Source organism: Coturnix japonica, chromosome 17 (assembly GCF_054131305.1).
Source record: "Coturnix japonica strain WE chromosome 17, WE-NBRP24, whole genome shotgun sequence".
Classification (NCBI taxonomy): domain Eukaryota; kingdom Metazoa; phylum Chordata; class Aves; order Galliformes; family Phasianidae; genus Coturnix; species Coturnix japonica.
In genome coordinates this window covers 627,871-654,069 of record NC_140679.1, presented here as the reverse complement: position 1 = coordinate 654,069, position 26,199 = coordinate 627,871, and the positions used below count along the sequence as shown (strand labels likewise).

The following is a 26,199-nucleotide window of genomic DNA, read 5'->3' as shown; positions in this document are numbered from 1 at the left end:
CCATAGCCCCTAATAGGGCCCCATAACCCCCCTATAAACCCCAGAGCCCCTAATAGGGCCCCATAACCCCCCTACAAACCCCAGAGCCCCTAATAGGGCCCCATAACCCCCCTACAAACCCCATAGTCCCTAATAGGGCCCCATAACCCCCCCTTAAACCCCACACCCATTGGTGGGGCCGGGGGCCGCTTGTGGGGCGGAGGGGACCGACCGGCCATGGAGGTAACGCCACGTCCCCACCCCATAGCGCTGCCCCATAGCGACCCCACCCCATAGCGCTGCCCCATAGCGCTGCCCCATAGCAACCCCATCCCATAGCGCTGCCCCATAGCGACCCCACCCTATAGGGATCCCTGCCCCATAGCGACCCCACCCCATAGCGCTGCCCCATAGCGCTGCCCCATAGCGACCCCACCCCATAGCGCTGCCCCATAGCGACCCCACCCTATAGGCATCCCTGCCCCATAGCGACCCCACCCTATAAGCATCCCTGCCCCATGGCGCTGCCCCATAGCGACCCCACCCTATAGGGATCCCTGCCCCATAGCAACCCCACCCCATAGCGCTGCCCCAAGGCGACCCCACCCCATAGGGACCCACACCCCATAGCTCTGCCCCATAGCGCTGCCCCATAGCGACCCCACCCTATAAGCATCCCTGCCCCATAGCGCTGCCCCACCCTATAGGGATCCCACCCCATAGCGCTGCCCCATAGCGACCCCACCCTATAGGGATCCCTGCCCCATAGCGCTGCCCCATAGCGACCCCACCCTATAGGGATCCATGCCCCATAGCGACCCCACCCCATAGGGACCCACACCCCATAGCGCTGCCCCATAGCGACCCCACCCTATAAGCATCCCTGCCCCATAGCGCTGCCCCACCCTATAGGGATCCCACCCCATAGCGCTGCCCCATAGCGACCCCACCCTATAGGGATCCCTGCCCCATAGCGCTGCCCCATAGCGACCCCACCCTATAGGGATCCATGCCCCATAGCGACCCCACCCCATAGGGACCCACACCCCATAGCGCTGCCCCATAGCGACCCCACCCTATAAGCATCCCTGCCCCATAGCGCTGCCCCACCCTATAGGGATCCCACCCCATAGCGCTGCCCCATAGCGACCCCACCCTATAGGGATCCCTGCCCCATAGCGCTGCCCCATAGCAACCCCACACTATAAGCATACCCACCCCATAGCGACCCCATCCTATAGCGACCCCACCCTATAGGGATCCCCGCCCCATAGCGCTGCCCCATAGCGACCCCACCCTATAGGGATCCCTGCCCCATAGCGCTGCCCCATAGCGACCCCACCCTATAGGGATCCATGCCCCATAGCGACCCCACCCCATAGGGGCCCACACCCCATAGCGCTGCCCCATAGCGACCCCACCCTATAAGCATCCCTGCCCCATAGCGCTGCCCCATAGCGACCCCGCCCTATAGGGATCCCCACCCCACAGCGCCGCCCCATAGCGACCCCACCCTACAAGGACCCCCACCTGATAGAGCCCCCATAAGGACCCCACAGTACCCCATAAGGACCCCATATGGGCCCCATAGAGCCCCATATGGACCCCATAGAGACCCCATAGTACCCCATAGAGTCCCATAGTACCCCATAGTGCCCCATAGAGCCCCATATGGACCCCATAGTGCCCCATAGAGCCCCATATGGACCCCATAGAGACCCCATAGTACCCAATAGTGCCCCCATATGGGGCCCTATAGAGACCCCATAGGGCCCCCGACCCCACAGTGCCCCCATTTGCCCCAATATGGACCCCATAGTACCCCATAGGGACCCCATAGTACCCCTATACGGCCCCTATATGGACCCCATAGGGACCCCCACCCCATAGAGCCCCCATAGGACCCCCCACCCCATAGCCATCCCATAGTGCCCCATAGCGCCCCACAGAGCCCCATAGAACCCCATAGAACCCCATAGCCATTCCATAGATCCCCTATGTTGCCCCATAGTGCCCCATAGAACCCCATAGATCCCCTCTATTGCCCCATAGAGCCCCATAGAGCCCCATAGAACCCCATAGAGCCCTATAGAACCCAATAGCACCCCATAGATCCCCTCTGTTGCCCCATAGAGCCCCATAGAACCCCATAGTGCCCCATAGAACCCCATAGATCCCCTATGTTGCCCCATAGAGCCCCATAGAACCCCATAGTGCCCCATAGAACCCCATAGATTCCCTATATATTGCCCCATAGAGCCCCATAGAACCCCATAGAGCCCCATAGAGCCCCATAGAACCCCATAGTGCCCCATAGAACCCCATAGATCCCCTATGTTGCCCCATAGAGCCCCATAGAACCCCATAGTGCCCCATAGAACCCCATAGATTCCCTATATATTGCCCCATAGAGCCCCATAGAACCCCATAGAGCCCCATAGAACCCCATAGATGCTCTATATTTCCCCATAGACCCCAGAGATCCCCTATATATTGCCCCATAGAACCCAATAGAACGCCATAGAGCCCCATAGAACCCCATAGTGCCCTATAGATGCTCTATATTGCCCCATAGAGCCCCATAGCGCCCCATAGATCCCCTATGTTGCCCCATATAGCCCCATAGAGCCCCATAGAGCCCCATAGAGACCCATAGGGACCCCATAACCCCATAGAGCCCCATAGAGACCCATAGAGCCCCATAGCACCCAATAGAGCCCCATAGAGACCCATAGATCCCCTATATATTGCCCCATAGATCCCCTATACATTGCCCTATATATTCCCTCTAGGTGGTGCTGGCGCTGTTGGCGCTGTGGGGGCTGCCCCGGGGGGGGGCTCAGCCCATCGCCTCGGCGGGTGAGTAATTAACGGCTAATTATGAGCATCATTTGCATATTCATTAGCCACCACCTCATCAATTAACCATATTACCCCCCATATTACACCATACATTAACCATAACCCCCCATATCCCCCATTAACCCCCCATACCCCCCTATATCCCCCATAACCACCCATATCCCCCCATTAACCCCCCATATTCCCCATATCCCCCCATATCTCCCCCATATCCCCCCTATATCCCCCCATATCCCCCCATATCCCCCCATTAACCCCATAGCCCCCCACAGACCCTATATCCCCCCATTAAACCCCCATAACCACCCCATATCCCCCCATTAACCCCCCATATCCCCCCATATCCCCCCATATCCCCCCATTAACCCCCCATATCCCCCCATATCCCCCTATATCCCCCCATAAACCCCCCTATATCCCCCTATATTCCCCCTATATCCCCCCATATCCCCCCATTAACCCCCCATATCCCCCCTATATCCCCCCATATCCCCTCATTAACCCCATATCCCTCCTATATCCCCCCAAATCCCCCCCATATCCCCCCATTAACCCCCTATATCTCCCCATATCCCGCCATATCTGCCCCATATCTGCCCCATATCACCCCACATCCCTCATTAACCCCCTATATCCCCCCATATCCCCCATTAACACCCCATATCCCCCCATTAACCCCCCATATCCCCCCATATCACCCCATTAACCCTCTATATCCCCCCATATCCCCTATATCCCCCCATTAACCCCCTATTTCCCCCCATATCCCCCTATATCCCCCCATTAACCCCCCATATCCCCCCATATCCCCCCATTAACCCCATATCCCCCCATATCCCCCCATATCCCCCCATTAACCCCCCATATCCCCCCATATTCCCCTATATCCCCCCATTTCCCCCCATATCCCCCCATTAATCCCCTATATCCCCCTATATCCCCCCATAACCCCCCATATCCCCCCATTAACCCCATATCCCCCCATTACCCCCCTATATCCCCCCATAGCCCCCATAGACCCCATTAACCCCATAGCCCCCATAACCCCCCATTAACCCCATATGTGCCCCATAGCGGTTCCATCGTTGCCGTGTGATGCCGTGACACCGCGTGACTGCCAGGACATCCACCCCATAGCCCCCATAGCCCCCATAGACCCCATTAACCCCATCCACCCCATAGCCTCCCATTAACCCCATAGCCCCCATAGCCCCACATTAACCCCATAGCCCCCATTAACCCCATAGCCCCCACTGACCCCATAGCCCCCATTGACCCCATCCACCCCATAGCCTCCCATTAACCCCATAGCCCCCATGGACCCCATAGCCCCCATAGCCCCCCATAGCCCCCACTGACCCCATAGCCCCCACTGACCTCATCCACCCCATAGACCCCATAGCCCCCCATAGCTCCCATATCCCCCCATTAACCCCATAGCCCCCACTGACACCATAGCCCCCATAGCCCCCATTGACCGCATCCACCCCATATCACCCCATAGCCCCCATATCCCCCATTGACCTCATCCACCCCATAGCCCCCATAGCCCCCCATATCCCCCCATAGCCTCCATATCCCCCATTGACCCCATATCCCCCCCATAGCCCCCATTAACCCCATAGCCCCCACTGACCTCATCCACCCCATTAACCCCATAGACCCCATAGACCCCATTGACCCCATATCCCCCCATATCCCCCCATAACCCCCCATTGACCCCATATCCCCCCATATCCCCCCATACCCCCCATTAACCCTATATCCCCCCATATCCCCCCTATTAACCCCATAGCGGTTCCATCATTGCCGTGTGATGCCGTGACGCCCCGTGACTGCCAGGACATCCACCCCATAGCCCCCATAGCCCCACATTGACCCCCATTAACCCCATTAGCCCCCATAGCCCCCCATTAACCCCATTGCCCCCATAGTCCCCCATTAACCCCATAGCTCCCCATTAACCCCCTATATCCCCCCATATCCCCTTATTAACACCCCATATCCCCCCATATCCCCCCCATATAACCCCATATCCCCCTATATCCCCCTATATCCCCCCATATCCCCCCATTAACACCCCATATCCCCCCATATTCCCCCATATCCCCCAATTGGCCCCCTATATTCCCCCCTATATCCCCCTATATCCCCCCATATCCCCCTATATCCCCCCATATCCCCCCTATATCCCCCCATTAACCCCATATCCCCCCATTACCCCCCTATATCCCCCCATAGACCCCATAGACCCCATTAACCCCATAGCCCCCATAACCCCCCATTAACCCCATATGTGCCCCATAGCGGTTCCATCGTTGCCGTGTGATGCCGTGACGCCCCGTGACTGCCAGGACATCCACCCCATAGCCCCCATAGACCCCATAGACCCCATAGACCCCATAGCCCCCATAGCCCCATATCCCCCCATTAACCCCATAGCCCCCACTGACCCCATAGCCCCCATTGACCCCATCCACCCCATAGCCTCCCATTAACCCCATAGCCCCCATGGACCCCATAGCCCCCATAGCCCCCCATAGCCCCCACTGACCCCATAGCCCCCACTGACCTCATCCACCCCATAGACCCCATAGCCCCCCATAGCTCCCATATCCCCCCATTAACCCCATAGCCCCCACTGACACCATAGCCCCCATAGCCCCCATTGACCGCATCCACCCCATATCACCCCATAGCCCCCATATCCCCCATTGACCTCATCCACCCCATAGCCCCCATAGCCCCCCATATCCCCCCATAGCCTCCATATCCCCCATTGACCCCATATCCCCCCCATAGACCCCATTAACCCCATAGCCCCCACTGACCTCATCCACCCCATTAACCCCATAGACCCCATAGACCCCATTGACCCCATATCCCCCCATATCCCCCCATAACCCCCCATTGACCCCATATCCCCCCTATTAACCCCATAGCGGTTCCATCGTTGCCGTGTGATGCCGTGACGCCGCGTGACTGCCAGGACATCCACCCCATAGCCCCCATAGACCCCATAGACCCCATTAACCCCCCATATCCCCCCATTAACACCCCATATCCCCCCTATATCCACCCCATATCCCCTCATTAACCCCATATCCCTCCTATATCCCCCCATATCCCCTATATCCCCCCATTAACCCCCGATATTCCCCTATAACCCCCCATATCCCCCCTATATCCCCCTATATCCCCTCATTAACACCCAATATCCCCCCATATCCCCCTATATCCCCCCCATTAACCCCTTATATCCCCCCATATCCCCCCATATCCCCCCATTAACCCTCTATATCCCCCCATGAATCCCCCATATCTTCCTATATCCCCCCATATCCCCCCATATCCCCCCATATTCCCCTATATCCCCCCATATCCCCCCATTAACACCCCATATCCCCCCATAAACCCCCTATATCCCCCCATTAATCCCCCATATCCTCCTATAACCCCCCATATCCCCCCATATCCCCCTTATATCCCCCTATATCCTCCCATATCCCCCTATATCCCCCCATAACCCCCCATTAACCCCATATCCCCCTATTAACCCCCTATATCCCCCCATATCCCCCCATTAACCCCCTATATCCCCCCTATATCCCCCATATCCCCCCATATCCCCCCATATCCCCCAAATCCCTCCCATATCCCCCCATATCCCCCCATTAACCCTATATCCCCCCATATCCCCCCATATCCCCCCATTAACCCTATATCCCCCCATATCCCCTCATTAACCCCCCATAGGCCCCATATCCCCCCATTAACCCCATATCCCCCCATTAACCCCCCATATCCCCCCATATTCCCCTATATCCCCCCATATCCCCCCATATCCCCCCATTAACCCCCTATATCCCCCTATATCCCTCCATATCCCTCCATATCCCCCCATATCCCCCCATATCCCCCCATATCCCCCCATTAACCCCCCATATCCCCCCATATTCCCCTATTTCCCCCCATATCCCCCCTATATCCCCCCTATATACCCCATATCCCCCCATTAACCCTCTATATCCCCCCATATCCCCCATATCCCCCCCATAGCCCCCATTAACCCCATATGTGCCCCATAGCGGTTCCATCGTTGCCGTGTGATGCCGTGACGCCGCGTGACTGCCAGGACATCCACGCGGGTGGGTCGGTGCGTGATGGCGTGTACCTGGTGTATCCCATGGGGCCGGGGCTGCCCGTACCCGTGTACTGCGACATGAGCACGGACGGACACGTGTGGACGGTGGGTAACATACGTGTAACATGTATGTAATGTGTGTGTGTCATGTATGTAACATGTGTGTGTACCTGGTGTATCCCATGGGGCCGGGGCTGCCCGTACCCGTGTACTGCGACATGAGCACGGACGGACACGTGTGGACGGTGGGTGACATACGTGGAGCATGTATGTAACATGTATGTAACGTGTATGTGTGTAACATGTGTGTGTCATGTATGTAACATGTGTGTGTACCTGGTGTCCCCTATGGGGGTCTGTACCCGTGTACTGCGACATGAGCACGGACGGACACGTGTGGACGGTGGGTAACATACATGTAACATGTATGTTACATGTAAGTGACTTGTATGTGTCATGTATGTAACATATGTATGTACCTGGTGTCTCCTATGGGGTCTGTACCCGTGTACTGCGACATGAGCACGGACGGACACGTGTGGACGGTGTGTAACATACGTGTAACATGTATGTAACGTGTGTGTGTCATGTATGTAACATGTGTGTGTACCTGGTGTATCCCATGAGGCCGGGGCTGCCCGTACCCGTGTACTGTGACATGAGCACGGACGGACACGTGTGGACAGTGGGTGACATACGTGTAACATGTATGTAACGTGTATGTGTCATGTATGTAACATGTGTGTGTACCTGGTGTATCCCATGGGGCCGGGGCTGCCCGTACCCGTGTACTGCGACATGAGCACGGACGGACACGTGTGGACGGTGGGTGACATATGTGGAACATGTATGTAACGTGTGTGTGTAACATGTATGTGTCATGTATGTAACATGTGTATGTACCTGGTGTCTCCTATGGGGCCTGTACCCGTGTACTGCGACATGAGCACGGACGGACACGTGTGGACGGTGGGTGACATACGTGTAACATGTATGTAACGTGTGTGGGCTATGTATGTGCCATGTATATGTATGTAGGTAACATGTATATGTATGTATATACATATCACATGTATGTGTATGTATGTAACATCTATGTGTATGTATACGACATGTATGTGTACGTATGTAACATGTATATGTATGTATGTGCCATGTGTGTGTATGCATGTAACAGGTATGTGCATGTATGTGCATGTATGTGTATGTATGTAACATATATGCGTACATATGTAACGTGTATGTGTATGTATGTGTCACGTATGTGTATGTATGTGCCATGTATGTATATGTATGTAACACATATGTGCATGTATGTGACGTGTATGTGTATGTATGTGACATTTATGTACATGTATGTGCCATGTATGTGTATGTATGTAACATGCATGTATATGTATGTGGCATGCATGTGTATGTATGTAACATGTATGTGTATGTATGTAACATGTATGTGTATGTACATGCCATGTATGTGAACGTATGTAACATGTATGAATATGTAACATGAGTATGGATGTGCATGTATGTGTATGTATGTGCCATGTATGTGTATGAATGTAACAGGTATGTAAATGTATGTGCATGTATGTGCATGTATGTGTACGCATGTGCATGCATGTGCATGTATGTAACATGTATGTGCATGTATGTAACATTTATGTGTATGTATGTGCCTTGAATGTGTATGCATGTAACATGTATGAGTATGCATGTGCCATGTATGTGTATGTGCCATGTATGTGTATGTGCCATGTATGTGTATGTATGTAACACGTATGTAACACGTATGTAACACGTATGTAACACGTATGTACCCAGGTGTTCCAGAAGCGTTTCAATGGCTCCGTCAGCTTCTTCCGTGGTTGGAACGACTACAGGAACGGCTTCGGGAGAGCGGACGGAGAGTATTGGCTGGGTGAGACCCATAGCGACCCCATAGAGACCCATAGAGACCCATAGGGACCCATAGAGACCCATAGGGACCCCATAGGGACCCCATAGAACCCCATAGGGACCCATAGAGACACATAGAGACCCATAGGGACCCCATACGGACCCCATAGGGACCCATAGGGACCCCATAGGGACCCCATAGGGACCCATAGAACCCCATAGGGACCATAGGGACCCCATAGAGACACATCGGGACCCATAGAGACATATAGGGACCCCATACAGACCCCATAGGGACCCATAGGGACCCATAGCGACCCCATACAGACCCCATAGCGACCCCATACGGACCCATAGCGACCCATAGGGACACATAGGGACACATAGGGACCCCATAGAGACCCATAGGGACACATAGGGACACATAGCGACACATAGAAACCCATAGGGACACATAGGGACCCATAGAGACCCATAGAGACACATAGGGACACATAGGGACCCATAGGGACCATAGGGACCCATAGAGACATATAGGGACCCCATACAGACCCATAGGGACCCATAGAGACCCATAGCGACCCATAGGGACCCCATAGGGACCCATAGGGACCCATAGCGACCCCATACAGACCCCATAGGGACCATAGGGACCCATAGGGACACATAGGGACACATAGAGACCCCATAGGGACCCATAGGGACCCATAGAGACACATAGCGACCCCATAACGACCCCATAGGGACCCCATACGGACCCCATACGGACCCCATAGGGACCCCATAGAGACCCATAGCGACCCCATAGCGACCCCATAGCGACCCCATAGAGACCCCATAGCGACCCCACAGCGACCCCATAGGGACCCCATAGAACCCCATAGGGACCCATAGAGACACATAGAGACCCATAGCGACCCCATATGGACCCCATAGCGACCCCATAGGGACCCCATAGAGACCCATAGCGACCCCATAGCGACCCCATAGCGACCCCATACAGACCCCATAGCGACCCCATAGGGACCCCATAGGGACCCATAGAGACCCATAGGGACCCATAGAGACCCATAGAGACACATAGGGACACATAGAGACATATAGGGACCCCATAGAGACCCCATAGGGACCCATAGGGACACATAGGGACCCCATACAGACCCCATAGGGACCCCATAGGGACCCATAGAGACCCATAGGGACACATAGGGACACATAGGGACCCCATAGAGACCCATAGGGACACATAGGGACACATAGCGACACATAGAAACCCATAGGGACACATAGGGACCCATAGAGACCCATAGAGACACATAGGGACACATAGAGACCCATAGAGACACATAGGGACACATAGGGACCCATAGGGACCATAGGGACCCATAGAGACATATAGGGACCCCATAGCGACCCCATAGGGACCCATAGGGACCCCATACAGACCCCATAGGGACCCATGGGGACCCATAGAGACCCATAGAGCCCCAATACAACCCCATAGACCCCCATAGGTACCCCATAGAGCCCCAAAGAGCCCCATAGGTACCCCATAGAGCCCCAGTACAACCCCATAGAGCCCCATAGGTACCCCATAGAGCCCCAGTACAACCCCATAGAGCCCCATAGGTACCCCATAGAGCCCCATAGAGCCTCATAGATCCACATAGAGCCCCAATACAACCCCATAGAGCCCAATAGAGCCCCATAGAGCCCCAGTACAACCCCATAGAGCCCAATAGAGACCCATAGAGACCCCATAGAACCTCATAGATGACCCATAGAGCCCCAAAGAGCCCCATAGGTACCCCATAGAGCCCCATAGATTCACTATCCCCTCAATGTCCCCCCTTTATCCCCCCATAGGGCTGCAGACCATCCACGTGCTGACCCTGCGGGGTCGCTACGAGCTGCGTGTGGAGCATAGAGCCCCAATAAAGACCCATAGATACCCCATAGATACCCCATAGAACCCCATAGAGCCCCAATATAGCCCCATAGAGCCCCATAGAGACCCATAGAGCCCATAGAGCCCCATAGATACCCCATAGAGCCCCATAGAGCCCCAATAAAGACCCATACAGCCCCATAGATACCCCATAGATCCACATAGAGCCCCAATATAGCCCCATAGAGCCCAATAGAGCCCCATAGATCTCCAATACAACCCCATAGAGCCCCATAGGTACCCCATAGAGCCCCAATACAGCCTCATAGAGCCCCATAGATCCACATAGGGCCCCAATACAGCCCCACAGAGCCCAATAGAGCCGCATAGAGCCCCAATACAGCCTCATAGAGCCCCAATACAGCCCCACAGAGCTCCATAGAGCCCCATAGAGCCCCAATACAACCCCATAGAGTCCCAAAGAGCCCCATAGGTACCCCAAAGAGCCCCATAGAGCCCCATAGGTACCCCATAGAGCCCCAATACAACCCCATAGAGCCCCATAGATCTCCAATACAACCCCATATAGCCCCATAGAGACCCCATAGGCCCCCAAAGAAACCCCATAGAGCCCCATTGATCCCATAGAAGCTATTTATCCCCCCATAGGGCTGCAGACCATCCACGTGCTGACCCTGCGGGGTCGCTACGAGCTGCGTGTGGAGCATAGAGCCCCAATAAAGACCCATAGATACCCCATAGATACCCCATAGAGCCCCATAGAGCCCCATAGATCCACATATAACCCCATAGATACCCCATAGAGCCCCATAGGGCCTCATAGATACCACATAGAGCCCCATAGATACCCCATAGAGCCTCATAGATACCCCATAGAGCCCCATAGAGACCCCATAGAGACCCATAGAGCCCCAGTACAACCCCATAGGTACCCCATAGATCCCCATAGAGCCCCAATACAACCCCATAGATCCCCATAGAGCCCCATAGTGCCTCATAGGTACCCCATAGAGCCTCATAGAGCCCCAATACAGTCCCATAGAGCCCCATAGACCCCCATAGAGCCCCAATACAACTCCATAGAGCCCCATAGAGCCCCATAGAGACCCTGCCCCCTAACTACCCCCCTTTATCCCCCCATAGGACTGCAGACCATCCACGTGCTGACCCTGCGGGGTCGCTACGAGCTGCGTGTGGAGCATAGAGCTCCAATAAAGACCTATAGATACCCCATAGATACCCCATAGAGCCCTATAGAGCCCCATAGAACCCCCTAGAACCCCATAGAGCCCCATAGAACCCCATAGAGCCCCATAGAACCCCATAGAGCCCCATAGAGCCCATAGAACCCCATAGAGCCTCATAGAACCCCATAGAGCCTCATAGATACCCCATAGAGCCCCATAGAGACCCCATAGAGACCCATAGAGACCCCATAGAGACCCATACAGCCCCATAGATACCCCCTAGAGCCCCATAGAACCCCATAGAGCCCCAATACAACCCCATAGAGCCCCAATACAGCCCCAAAGAGCCCCATCGATCCCCATAGAGCCCCAATACAACCCCATAGAACCCCATAGAGCCCCATATATACCCCATAGAGCCCCACTGATCCCATAGAAGCTATTTATCCCCCCATAGGGCTGCAGACCATCCACGTGCTGACCCTGCGGGGTCGCTACGAGCTGCGTGTGGAGCATAGAGCTCCAATAAAGACCCATAGATACCCCATAGAGACCCCATAGAGACCCATAGAGACCCCATAGAGCCCCATAGAGACCCCATAGAGCCCCAATACAGCCTCATAGAGCCCCATAGATCCCCATAGAGCCCCAATACAACCCCATAGAGCCCCATAGAGCCCCATAGGTACCCCATAGAGCCCCATAGAGCCCCAATACAGTCCCATAGAACCCCATAGGCCCCCATAGATACCCCATAGAGCCCCATAGAGCCCCATATATCCACATATAACCCCATAGATAACCCATAGAGCCCCATAGGGCCTCATAGATACCACATAGAGCCCCATAGATACCCCATAGAGCCCCAATACACCCCCATAGTTACCCCTAGAGCCCCATAGAGCCCCATAGGTACCCCATAGAGCCCCATAGAGCCCCAATACAGCCTCGTAGAGCCCCAATACAGCCTCATAGAGCCCCATAGATCCACATAGAGCCCAATAGAGCCCCATGGAACTCCAATACAACCCCATAGACCCCATAGAGACCCAATAGTACCCCATAGAGCCCCATAGATACCCCATAGAGCTCCATATGTACCCCATAGAGCCCCAATACAGTTCCATAGAGCCCCATAGTGCCTTATAGATCCCCATAGAGACCCCATAGAGCCCCATAGGTACCCCATAGAGCCCCAAAGAGCCCCATAGGTACCCCATAGAGCCCCAATACAGCCCTATAGACCCCCATAGGTAAACCATAGAGCCCCATAGGCCCTCATAGGTACCCCATAGAGCCCCATAGATCCCCAAAGAGCCCCAATACAGCCCCATAGACCCCCATAGAGCCCCATAGAGCCCCACTGATCCCATAGAAGCTATTTATCCCCCCATAGGGCTGCAGACCATCCACGTGCTGACCCTGCGGGGTCGCTACGAGCTGCGTGTGGAGCATAGAGCCCCAATAAAGACCCATAGATACCCCATAGATACCCATAGATACCCCATAGAGCCCCATAGAGCCCCATAGATACCCCATAGAGCCCCATAGAGACCCATAGATAACCCATAGAGCCCCATAGATACCCCATAGAGCCCCAATACAGCCCCGTAGATACCCCATAGAGCCCCATAGATTCACATATAACCCCATAGATACCCCATAGAGCCCCATACAGCCTCATAGAGCCCCAATACAACCCCATAGAGCCCCAATACAGCCCCATAGAGCCCCATAGATCCCCATAGAGCCCCAATACAACCCCCATAGGTACCCCATAGAGCCCCACAGACCCCCATAGGTTCCCCATAGAGCCCCATAGAGTCCCAATACAGCTCCATAGAACCACATAGGTACCTCATAGAGACCCATAGAGCCCCATAGAGCCCCAATACAACCCCATAGAGCCCCATAGGTACCCCATAGAGCCCCATAGAGCCCCAATACAGCCTCATAGAACCCCATAGATCCCCATAGAGCCCCAATACAGCCTCATAGAGCCCAATAGAGCCCCATAGAACCCCAATACAACCCCATAGAGCCCCATAGAGCCCCATAGAGCCCCATAGGTACCCCATAGACCCCCATAGAGCCCCAATACAGTCCCATAGAGCCCCATAGGCCCCCATAGAAACCCCATAGAGCCCCACTGATCCCATAGAAGCTATTTATCCCCCCATAGGGCTGCAGACCATCCACGTGCTGACCCTGCGGGGTCGCTACGAGCTGCGCGTGGAGCATAGAGCTCCAATAAAGACCCATAGATACCCCATAGAGACCCATAGATACCCCATAGAGCCCCATAGATCCACATATAACCCCATAGATACCCCATAGACCCCCATAGAGCCCATAGAACCCCATAGAGCCCCATAGAACCCCATAGAGCCTCATAGATACCCCATAGAGCCCCATAGAGACCCCATAGAGACCCATAGAGCCCCAGTACAACCCCATAGAGACCCATAGATCCCCATAGAGCCCCAATACAACCCCATAGATCCCCATAGAGCCCCATAGTGCCTCATAGGTACCCCATAGATCCCCATAGAGCCCCAATACAGCCTCATAGAGCCCCAATACAGCCTCATAGAGCCCCATAGATCCACATAGAGCCCCATAGAGCCCCAATACAGCCCCATAGAGCCCCAATACAGCTCCATAGAACCCCATAGGCACCCCATAGAGACCCATAGAGCCCCATAGAGCCCCAGTACAACCCCATAGAGCCCCAATACAACCCCATAGACCCCCATAGGTACCCCATATAGCCCCATAGAGCCCCATATATACCCCATAGAGCCTCAATACAGCCCCATAGAATCCAATGGAACCCCATAGAGCCCCATTGATCCCATAGAAGCTATTTATCCCCCCATAGGGCTGCAGACCATCCACGTGCTGACCCTGCGGGGTCGCTACGAGCTGCGCGTGGAGCATAGAGCCCCAATAAAGACCCATAGATACCCCATAGAGACCTATAGATACCCCATAGAGACCTATAGATACCCCATAGAGCCCCAATATAGCCCCATAGAGCCCCATAGAGACCCATAGAGCCCATAGAGCCCCAAAGATACCCCATAGAGCCCCATAGATCCACATATAACCCCATAGATACCCCATAGAGCCCCATAGAACCCCATAGAGCCCCATAGATACCCCATAGAGCTCCATAGGTACCCATAGAGCCCCAATACAACCCCATAGAGCCCCAATACAACCTCATAGACCCCCATAGGTACCCCATAGAGCCCCATAGATCCCCAAAGAGCCCCAATACAGCCCCATAGACCCCCATAGAGCCCCATAGAGCCCCACTGATCCCATAGAAGCTATTTATCCCCCCATAGGGCTGCAGACCATCCACGTGCTGACCCTGCGGGGTCGCTACGAGCTGCGTGTGGAGCATAGAGCCCCAATAAAGACCCATAGATACCCCATAGATACCCATAGATACCCCATAGAGCCCCATAGAGCCCCATAGATACCCCATAGAGCCCCATAGAGACCCATAGATAACCCATAGAGCCCCATAGATACCCCATAGAGCCCCAATACAGCCCCGTAGATACCCCATAGAGCCCCATAGATTCACATATAACCCCATAGATACCCCATAGAGCCCCATACAGCCTCATAGAGCCCCAATACAACCCCATAGAGCCCCAATACAGCCCCATAGAGCCCCATAGATCCCCATAGAGCCCCAATACAACCCCCATAGGTACCCCATAGAGCCCCACAGACCCCCATAGGTTCCCCATAGAGCCCCATAGAGTCCCAATACAGCTCCATAGAACCACATAGGTACCTCATAGAGACCCATAGAGCCCCATAGAGCCCCAATACAACCCCATAGAGCCCCATAGGTACCCCATAGAGCCCCATAGAGCCCCAATACAGCCTCATAGAACCCCATAGATCCCCATAGAGCCCCAATACAGCCTCATAGAGCCCAATAGAGCCCCATAGAACCCCAATACAACCCCATAGAGCCCCATAGAGCCCCATAGAGCCCCATAGGTACCCCATAGACCCCCATAGAGCCCCAATACAGTCCCATAGAGCCCCATAGGCCCCCATAGAAACCCCATAGAGCCCCACTGATCCCATAGAAGCTATTTATCCCCCCATAGGGCTGCAGACCATCCACGTGCTGACCCTGCGGGGTCGCTACGAGCTGCGCGTGGAGCATAGAGCTCCAATAAAGACCCATAGATACCCCATAGAGACCCATAGATACCCCATAGAGCCCCATAGATCCACATATAACCCCATAGATACCCCATAGACCCCCATAGAGCCCATAGAACCCCATAGAGCCCCATAGAACCCCATAGAGCCTCATAGATACCCCATAGAGCCCCATAGAGACCCCATAGAGACCCATAGAGCCCCAGTACAACCCCATAGAGACCCATAGATCCCCATAGAGCCCCAATACAACCCCATAGATCCCCATAGAGCCCCATAGTGCCTCATAGGTACCCCATAGATCCCCATAGAGCCCCAATACAGCCTCATAGAGCCCCAATACAGCCTCATAGAGCCCCATAGATCCACATAGAGCCCCATAGAGCCCCAATACAGCCCCATAGAGCCCCAATACAGCTCCATAGAACCCCATAGGCACCCCATAGAGACCCATAGAGCCCCATAGAGCCCCAGTACAACCCCATAGAGCCCCAATACAACCCCATAGACCCCCATAGGTACCCCATATAGCCCCATAGAGCCCCATATATACCCCATAGAGCCTCAATACAGCCCCATAGAATCCAATGGAACCCCATAGAGCCCCATTGATCCCATAGAAGCTATTTATCCCCCCATAGGGCTGCAGACCATCCACGTGCTGACCCTGCGGGGTCGCTACGAGCTGCGCGTGGAGCATAGAGCCCCAATAAAGACCCATAGATACCCCATAGAGACCTATAGATACCCCATAGAGACCTATAGATACCCCATAGAGCCCCAATATAGCCCCATAGAGCCCCATAGAGACCCATAGAGCCCATAGAGCCCCAAAGATACCCCATAGAGCCCCATAGATCCACATATAACCCCATAGATACCCCATAGAGCCCCATAGAACCCCATAGAGCCCCATAGATACCCCATAGAGCTCCATAGGTACCCATAGAGCCCCAATACAACCCCATAGAGCCCCAATACAACCTCATAGACCCCCATAGGTACCCCATAGAGCCCCATAGATCCCCAAAGAGCCCCAATACAGCCCCATAGACCCCCATAGAGCCCCATAGAGCCCCACTGATCCCATAGAAGCTATTTATCCCCCCATAGGGCTGCAGACCATCCACGTGCTGACCCTGCGGGGTCGCTACGAGCTGCGTGTGGAGCATAGAGCCCCAATAAAGACCCATAGATACCCCATAGATACCCATAGATACCCCATAGAGCCCCATAGAGCCCCATAGATACCCCATAGAGCCCCATAGAGACCCATAGATAACCCATAGAGCCCCATAGATACCCCATAGAGCCCCAATACAGCCCCGTAGATACCCCATAGAGCCCCATAGATTCACATATAACCCCATAGATACCCCATAGAGCCCCATACAGCCTCATAGAGCCCCAATACAACCCCATAGAGCCCCAATACAGCCCCATAGAGCCCCATAGATCCCCATAGAGCCCCAATACAACCCCCATAGGTACCCCATAGAGCCCCACAGACCCCCATAGGTTCCCCATAGAGCCCCATAGAGTCCCAATACAGCTCCATAGAACCACATAGGTACCTCATAGAGACCCATAGAGCCCCATAGAGCCCCAATACAACCCCATAGAGCCCCATAGGTACCCCATAGAGCCCCATAGAGCCCCAATACAGCCTCATAGAACCCCATAGATCCCCATAGAGCCCCAATACAGCCTCATAGAGCCCAATAGAGCCCCATAGAACCCCAATACAACCCCATAGAGCCCCATAGAGCCCCATAGAGCCCCATAGGTACCCCATAGACCCCCATAGAGCCCCAATACAGTCCCATAGAGCCCCATAGGCCCCCATAGAAACCCCATAGAGCCCCACTGATCCCATAGAAGCTATTTATCCCCCCATAGGGCTGCAGACCATCCACGTGCTGACCCTGCGGGGTCGCTACGAGCTGCGCGTGGAGCATAGAGCTCCAATAAAGACCCATAGATACCCCATAGAGACCCATAGATACCCCATAGAGCCCCATAGATCCACATATAACCCCATAGATACCCCATAGACCCCCATAGAGCCCATAGAACCCCATAGAGCCCCATAGAACCCCATAGAGCCTCATAGATACCCCATAGAGCCCCATAGAGACCCCATAGAGACCCATAGAGCCCCAGTACAACCCCATAGAGACCCATAGATCCCCATAGAGCCCCAATACAACCCCATAGATCCCCATAGAGCCCCATAGTGCCTCATAGGTACCCCATAGATCCCCATAGAGCCCCAATACAGCCTCATAGAGCCCCAATACAGCCTCATAGAGCCCCATAGATCCACATAGAGCCCCATAGAGCCCCAATACAGCCCCATAGAGCCCCAATACAGCTCCATAGAACCCCATAGGCACCCCATAGAGACCCATAGAGCCCCATAGAGCCCCAGTACAACCCCATAGAGCCCCAATACAACCCCATAGACCCCCATAGGTACCCCATATAGCCCCATAGAGCCCCATATATACCCCATAGAGCCTCAATACAGCCCCATAGAATCCAATGGAACCCCATAGAGCCCCATTGATCCCATAGAAGCTATTTATCCCCCCATAGGGCTGCAGACCATCCACGTGCTGACCCTGCGGGGTCGCTACGAGCTGCGCGTGGAGCATAGAGCCCCAATAAAGACCCATAGATACCCCATAGAGACCTATAGATACCCCATAGAGACCTATAGATACCCCATAGAGCCCCAATATAGCCCCATAGAGCCCCATAGAGACCCATAGAGCCCATAGAGCCCCAAAGATACCCCATAGAGCCCCATAGATCCACATATAACCCCATAGATACCCCATAGAGCCCCATAGAACCCCATAGAGCCCCATAGATACCCCATAGAGCTCCATAGGTACCCATAGAGCCCCAATACAACCCCATAGAGCCCCAATACAACCTCATAGACCCCCATAGGTACCCCATAGAGCCCCATAGATCCCCAAAGAGCCCCAATACAGCCCCATAGACCCCCATAGAGCCCCATAGAGCCCCACTGATCCCATAGAAGCTATTTATCCCCCCATAGGGCTGCAGACCATCCACGTGCTGACCCTGCGGGGTCGCTACGAGCTGCGCGTGGAGCATAGAGCCCCAATAAAGACCCATAGATACCCCATAGAGCCCCATAGAGCCCCAATAAAGACCCATAGAGCCCCATAGAGACCCCATAGAGCCCCATAGATAACCCATAGAGCCCCATAGGTACCCCCTAGAGCCCCCTAGAGCCTAAATACAGCCCCATAGAGCCCCAATATAGCTCCATAGAACCCCATAGAGACCCCATAGAGTCCAATACTGCCCAATAGAGCCCCATAGGTACCACTAGAGCCCCATAGGTGCCCCATAGAGCCCCAATACAACTCCATAGAGCCCCATAGACCCCCATAGGTACCCCAAAGAGCCCCATAGATCCACATATAACCCCATAGATACCCCATAGAGCCCCATACAGCCCCATAGTGCCCCATAGATCCCCATAGAGCCCCAATACAACCCCATAGACCCCCATAGGTACCCCATAGAGCCCCAAAGAGTCCCATAGAGCCCCATAGAGCCCCAATACAGCCTCATAGAGACCCAATACAACCCCATAGAGCCCCATAGAGCCCCATAGAGCCCCAATACAACTCCATAGAGCCCCATAGACCCCCATAGGTACCCCAAAGAGCCCCATAGAGCCCCATAGAGACCCCATAGAGCCCCAATACAGCCTCATAGAGCCCAATAGAGCCCCATAGAACTCCAATACAACTCCATAGAGCCCCATAGAGACCCTGCCCCCTAACTACCCCCCTTTATCCCCCCATAGGGCTGCAGACCATCCACGTGCTGACCCTGCGGGGTCGCTACGAGCTGCGTGTGGAGCTGGAGGACTTTGAGAACAACACGGCGTCGGCCACCTACGGCACCTTCGCCTTGTCCCCCAACGCCATCAGCGCCGACGAGGACGGATACACCCTCCATGTGGGGCGCTTCGTGGACGGCGGCGCCGGTGTGGGGCAGGGGGGGTTCTATGGGGTACCTATGGGGCTGCAGGGAGCTCTATGGGGCTCTATGGGGGTCTATGGGGCTCTATGGGGCTCTATGGGGCTCTATGGGGTACCTATGGGGGTCTGAGGGGCTGTATTGGGGCTCTATGGGGCTCTATTGGGCCCTATGGGGTACCTATGGGGCTGTATTGGGGCTCTATGGGGCTCTATGGGGTCGTTATGGGGGTCTGAGGGGCTGTATTGGGGCTCTATGGGGCTCTATGGGGCTCTATGGGGCTCTTGTGGTACCTACGGGGCTCTATGTGGGTCTATGGGGTACCTATGGGGCTCTATGGGGTACCTATGGGGCTCTATGGGGCTCTATGGGGCTCTATGGGGTAACTATGGGGCTCTAGGGGGCTGTATTGGGGCTCTATGTGGATCTATGGGGTACTTATGGGGCGCTATAGGGCTCTATGGGGCTCTATGGGATACACCCTCCATGTGGGGCGCTTCGTGGACGGCGGCGCCGGTGTGGGGCAGGGGAATATCTATGGGGCTCTATGGGTACCTATGGGGTACTATGGGGCATCTAGGGGGTATCTATGGGGCTCTATGGGGATCTATGGGGTACCTATGGGGTCGTTATGGGGCTCTATGGGGTATCTATGGGGCTCTATGAGGCTGTATGGGGCTGTATGGGGCTCTATGGGGCTCTATGGGGCTGTATGGGGTACCTATGGGGCTCTATGGGGCTGTATTGGGGCTGTATTGGGGCTCTATGGGGTACATATGGGGGTCTATGGGGTTGTATTGGGGCTCTATGTAGATCTATGGGGAGCTATGGGGCTCTATTGGGCTCTATTGGGTATCTATGGGGCTCTATGGGGCTGTATTGGGGCTCTATGGGGTACCTATGGGGCCCTATGGGGCTGTATTGGGGCTCTATGTGGATTTATGGGGTCGTTATGGGGCTGTATTGGGGCTCTATGGGGGTCTATGGGGCTCTATGGGGCTCTATGGGGCTGTATGGGGCTCTATAGGGTATCTATGGGGCTCTATGGGATACACCCTCCATGTGGGGCGCTTCGTGGACGGCGGCGCCGGTGTGGGGCAGGGGGGGATATAGGGGGTACCTATGGGACAGGGGGGGATCTAGGGGGTATCTATGGGGCTCTAGGGGGCTCTATGGGGTACCTATGGGGCTCTAGGGGGTTCTATGGGGCTGTACTGGGGCTCTCTGGGGCTGTATTGGGGCTCTATGGGGCTGTATTGGGGCTCTACGGGGTCGTTATGGGGCTCAATAGGGCTGTATTGGGGCTCTATGGGGATCTATGGGGCTCTGTGGGGGTCTGAGGGGCTGTATTGGGGCTCTATGGGGCTGTATTGGGGCTCAATAGGGCTGTATTGGGGCTCTATGGGGATCTATCGGGCTCTGTGGGGGTCTGAGGGGCTGTATTGGGGCTCTATGGGGTGCCTATGGGGCTCTATGGGATACACCCTCCATGTGGGGCGCTTCGTGGACGGCAGCGCCGGTGTGGGGCAGGGGGGGATATAGGGGGTATCTATGGGGCGCTAGGGGGTTCTATGAGGCTGTATTGGGGTCTGAGGGGCAGTATTGGGGCTCTATGGGGCTCTATGGGGTACTTATGGGGGTCTATGGGGCTCTGCGGGGTATCTATGGGGCACTATGGGGTATCTATGGGGATCTATGGGGCTGTATTGGGGCTCTATGGGGCTGTATTGGGGCTCTATGTGGATCTATGGGGCTCTAGTGGTACCTATGGGGCTCTATAGGGTATCTATGGGGCTCTATGGGGCTGTATTGGGGCTCTATGGGGTATCTATGGGTCTCTATGGGGCTTTAAGAGGTACCTATGGGGCTCTCTGGGGCTCTAGGGGGTCGTTATGGGGCTCTATGTGGCTCTATGGAGTACTTATGGGGTTCTATTGGGCCCTATGGGGTACCTATGGGGCTCTATGGGGTACCTATGGGACTCTATGGGGCTGTATTGGGGCTCTATGGGGTACCTATGGGGCTCTATGGGATACACCCTCCATGTGGGGCGCTTCGTGGACGGCAGCGCTGGTGTGGGGCAGGGGGGGATATAGGGGGTATCTATGGGGCTCTATGGGGTACCTATGGGGCTCTATGGGGCTGTATTGGGGCTCTATGTGGATCTATGGGGTCGTTTTGGGGTCTATGGGGATCTATGGGGCTCTATGGGGTGCCTAGGGGGCTGTATTGGGGCCCTGTGGGGTACCTATGGGGGTCTATGGGGCTCTATAAGGAACTTATGGGGGTCTATGGGGCTGTATTGGGGCTCTATGGGGCTCTAGTGGTACCTATGAGGCTCTATAGGGTATCTATGGGGCTCTAGGGGGCTGTATTGGGGCTCTATGGGGTGCCTATGGGGCACTTATGGGGGTCTATGGGGCTGTATTGGGACTCTATGGGGATCTATGGGGCTCTATGGGGTACCTATGGGGTTCTATGGGGTGCAATGGGGTTGTATGTGGCTCTATAGGGTATCTATGGGGTATTTATGGGGTATCTATGGGGCTCTAGGGAGCTCTATGGGGTATTTATGGGGTATCTATGGGGCTCTAGGGAGCTCTATGGGGTATTTATGGGGTATGTATGGGTCTCAATGGGGTATTTATGGGGCTCTAGGGAGCTCTATGGGGTACTTATGGGGCTCTATGGGGTCCCAAATTCTCCTTATGGGTCTCAATGTGTCTCAATGTGTCTCAATGGGTCTCAATGGGTCCCAATGGTCTCAATGGGTCCCAATGGGTCTCAATGGTCTCAATGGGTCCCAATGGGTCCCAATGGTCTCAATGGGTCCCAATGGGTCCTAATGGGTCCCAATGGGTCCCAATGGTCTCAATGGGTCCCAATGGGTCTCAATGGGTCTCAATGGGTCTCAATGGGTCCCAGTAGGTCTTAATGGTCCCTATGGGTCCTAATGGGTCTCAATGGGTCCTATAGTTCCTAATGAGCCTCAATGGGTCCCAAAGGGTCCTAATGAGCCTCAATGGATCCCAATGGGTACCTATGGGTCTCAATGGGTCCCAATGGTCTCAATGGGTTATATGGGTCTCAATGGTTCTCAATAGGCCCCAATGGTCTCAACGGGTTCCAATGGGTCTCAATGAGTCACAATGGGTCCTATAGGTCCTGATGAGCCTCAATGGGTCCCAATGGGTCTGAATGGGTCTCAATGGGTCCCAATGGTCTCAATGGGTCTCAATGGGTCCCAATGGGTCCCAAAGGTCTCAATGAGTCCCTATGGGTCCCTATGGGTCGTAATGGGTTCCAATGCCTACCAGTGGGTCTCAATGCTTCCTAATGGGTCCCAGTGGGTCCCAATGGATCTTAATGGGTCTCAATGGGTCTCAGTGGGTCTCAGTGGGTCCCAATGGGTCCCAATGGGTCCCAATGGGTCTCAATGGGTCTCAATGGGTCTCAATGGGTCCCAATGGGTCTCAGTGGGTCTCAATGGGTCCCAGTGGGTCCCAATGGGTCTCAATGTGTCTCAATGGGTCCCAATGGGTCCTAATGGGTCCCTATGGGTCCCAATGGGACTCAATGGTCTGAATGGGTCCCAATGTTTATGAATGGGTCTCATTGGGTCCAAATGGTCTCAGTGGGTCGTAATGGGTCTCAATGGATCCCAATGGTCTCAATGGGTCCTAATGGCACTCAGTGGGTCTCTATGGGTCCCAAAGGTCTCAGTGCTTCCCTATGGGTCTCAATGATTCCCAATGGGCCCATAAGGGTCTCAATGGGTCTCAATGGGTCTCAGTGGGTCTCAATGGGTCCCAATGGTCTCAATGGGTTATATGGGTCTCAATGGTTCTCAATAGGTCCCAATGGTCTCAATGGGTCCTAATGGGTCTCAATGAGTCCCAATGGGTCTGAATGGGTCCCAATGGGTCTCAATGGGTCCCAATAGGTCTCAATGGGTCTCAGTGGGTCTCAGTGGGTCTCAATGGGTCTCAATGGGTCCCAATGGACCCTATAGTTCCTAATGAGCCTCAATGGGTCTCAATGGGTCTCAATGGGCCCCAATGGGTCCCAATGGATCTCAATGGGTCGTAATGGGACCCAATGGGTCCCAATGGGTCTCAATGGGTCCCAATGGGTCTCAATGGGTCTCAGTGGGTCCCAATGGGTCTCAATGGGTCCCAATGGGTCTCAATGGGTCTCAATGGGTCCCAAAGGTCTCAATGCTTCCCAATAGGCCCCCAAGGGTCCCAATGGGTCTCAATGACTATGGATGGGTCTGAATGGATTCCAATGGGTCCCAATGGGTCTCAATGGGTCCCTATGGGTCTCAATGGGTCCCAATGTGTCCGTGCCCCACAGGTGACTCCCTGAGCTCCCACCACGGTCAGAAGTTCTCGACGTTTGACCGTGACCAGGATCTGTATGTGCACAGATCCACATGGCTCCATATGGCTCCATATGGGTCTCAATGGGTCCCAATGGAACCGAATGGGCCTCAATGGGTCCCAATTAGTCCCAATGGATCCCAATGGTCTCAATGGGTCCTAATGGGTCCTAATGGGTCTGAATGGGTCCCAATGGACCCTATAGGTCCTAATGAGCCTCAATGGGTCCCAATGGGTCCTAATGGGTCTCAATGGGTCCCAATGGATCTCAATGGGTCGTAATGGGTCCCAATGGTCTCAATGGGTCTCAATGGGTTCCAATGGGTCCCAAAGGTCTGAATGGGTCCCTATGGGTCCCTATGGGTCCTAATGGGTCCCTATGGGTCCCAATGGGTTCCAATGGATCCCAATGAGTCTCAATGGGTCCTATAGGTCCTGATGAGCCTCATTGGGTCCCAATGGGTCTCAATGGTCTCTATGGGTCCCAATGGTGTTGACAGGTCTCAATGGGTCCCTATGGGTCTCAATGGGTCCCAATGGTCTCCATGGGTCTCAATGGGTCCCAATGGATCCCAAAGGTCTCAATGCTTCCCTATGGGTCCCTATGGGTCGTAATGGGTTCCAATGGGTCCCAATGGGTCTCAGTGGGTCTCAATGGGTCTCAATGGGTCTCAATGGGTCCCAATGGGTCCCAATGGTCTCAATGGGTCTCAATGGGTCTGAATGGGTCCCAATGGATCTCAATGGGTCGTAATGGGACCCAATGAGTCCCAATGGGTTTCAATGTCTCCCAATTGTCTCAATGGGTCCCAACGGGTCCTAATGGGTCGTAATGGGTTTCTATGGGTCCCAAAGGGTCTCAGTGGTTCCCAATGGTCTCAATGGGTCTGAATGGGTCCCAATGGGTCCCAATGGTCTCAATGGGTCCCTATGGGTCTCAGTGGGTCTCAATGGGTCCCAATGGGTCTGAATGGGTTCCAATGGGTCCCAAAGGTCTCAATGGGTCCCTATGGGTCCCTATGGGTCCTAATCGGTCCCAATGGGTCTCAATGGTCTGAATGGGTCCCAATGTCTACGAATGGGTCTCATTGGGTCTCAAAGGGTCTCAGTGGTCTCTATGGGTCCCTATGGGTCCCTATGGGTCCCAATGGTCTCAATGGGTCCGTATGGGTCCCAATGGGTCCCAATGGGTCTCAATGGGTCCCAATGGGTCTCAATGATTCCCAATGGGTCCCTATGGGTTGTAATGGGTTCTAATGCTTCCCTATGGGTCCCAATGGGTCTCAATGGGTCCTAATGTCTCCCTGCCCCACAGGTGACTCCCTGAGCTACCACCACGGTCAGAAGTTCTCGACGTTTGACCGTGACCAGGACCTGTATGTCCAGAACTGCGCCGCGCTGTCGTCGGGCGCCTGGTGGTTCAAGAGCTGCCACTTCTCCAACCTGAACGGCTTCTACCTGGGGGGGGCACATCTGTCCTACGCCAACGGCCTCAACTGGGCACAATGGAAGGGATTCAACTACTCCCTGCGCCGCAGCGAGATGAAGATCCGCCGCCTCTGAGCTGCTATGGGGCAGAGGGGGATGGCGTGGTAATAAAGGAACCCAATGTGC

General features: G+C 54.6%; 1 protein-coding gene across 6 annotated transcripts; it reads left to right on the top strand.

Annotated features, from left to right (window-relative positions):
• Window positions 1–180: 180 nt before the first annotated feature.
• On the top strand, window positions 181–26,199 carry LOC107307182 (microfibril associated protein 4). Of its 6 annotated transcripts, none has more exons than XM_085518231.1 (6): window positions 181–222; window positions 2,772–2,838; window positions 6,930–7,090; window positions 8,807–8,903; window positions 20,028–20,210; window positions 25,901–26,199. In XM_085518231.1, the coding sequence occupies exons 1-6, from the start codon at window positions 217–219 to the stop codon at window positions 26,146–26,148; spliced, it is 762 nt and encodes a 253-aa protein (XP_085374357.1). In that variant the 5' UTR covers window positions 181–216; the 3' UTR covers window positions 26,149–26,199. The 6 variants fall into 6 exon arrangements, with proteins under 6 accessions (XP_085374357.1, XP_085374356.1, XP_085374360.1 ...); XM_085518230.1 differs by lacking the exon at window positions 25,901–26,199 and adding an exon at window positions 24,560–24,882; XM_085518234.1 differs by lacking the exons at window positions 20,028–20,210; window positions 25,901–26,199 and adding an exon at window positions 14,160–14,329.

Excerpts from the sequence above, each read along its gene's own strand:
- LOC107307182 (XM_085518230.1), top strand. Across the intron at positions 7,091-8,806 it reads CGGACGGACACGTGTGGACG|GTGTTCCAGAAGCGTTTCAA; the intron begins GTGGGTAACATA and ends GTATGTACCCAG. Across the intron at positions 20,211-24,559 it reads CTTCGTGGACGGCGGCGCCG|GTGACTCCCTGAGCTCCCAC; the intron begins GTGTGGGGCAGG and ends CGTGCCCCACAG.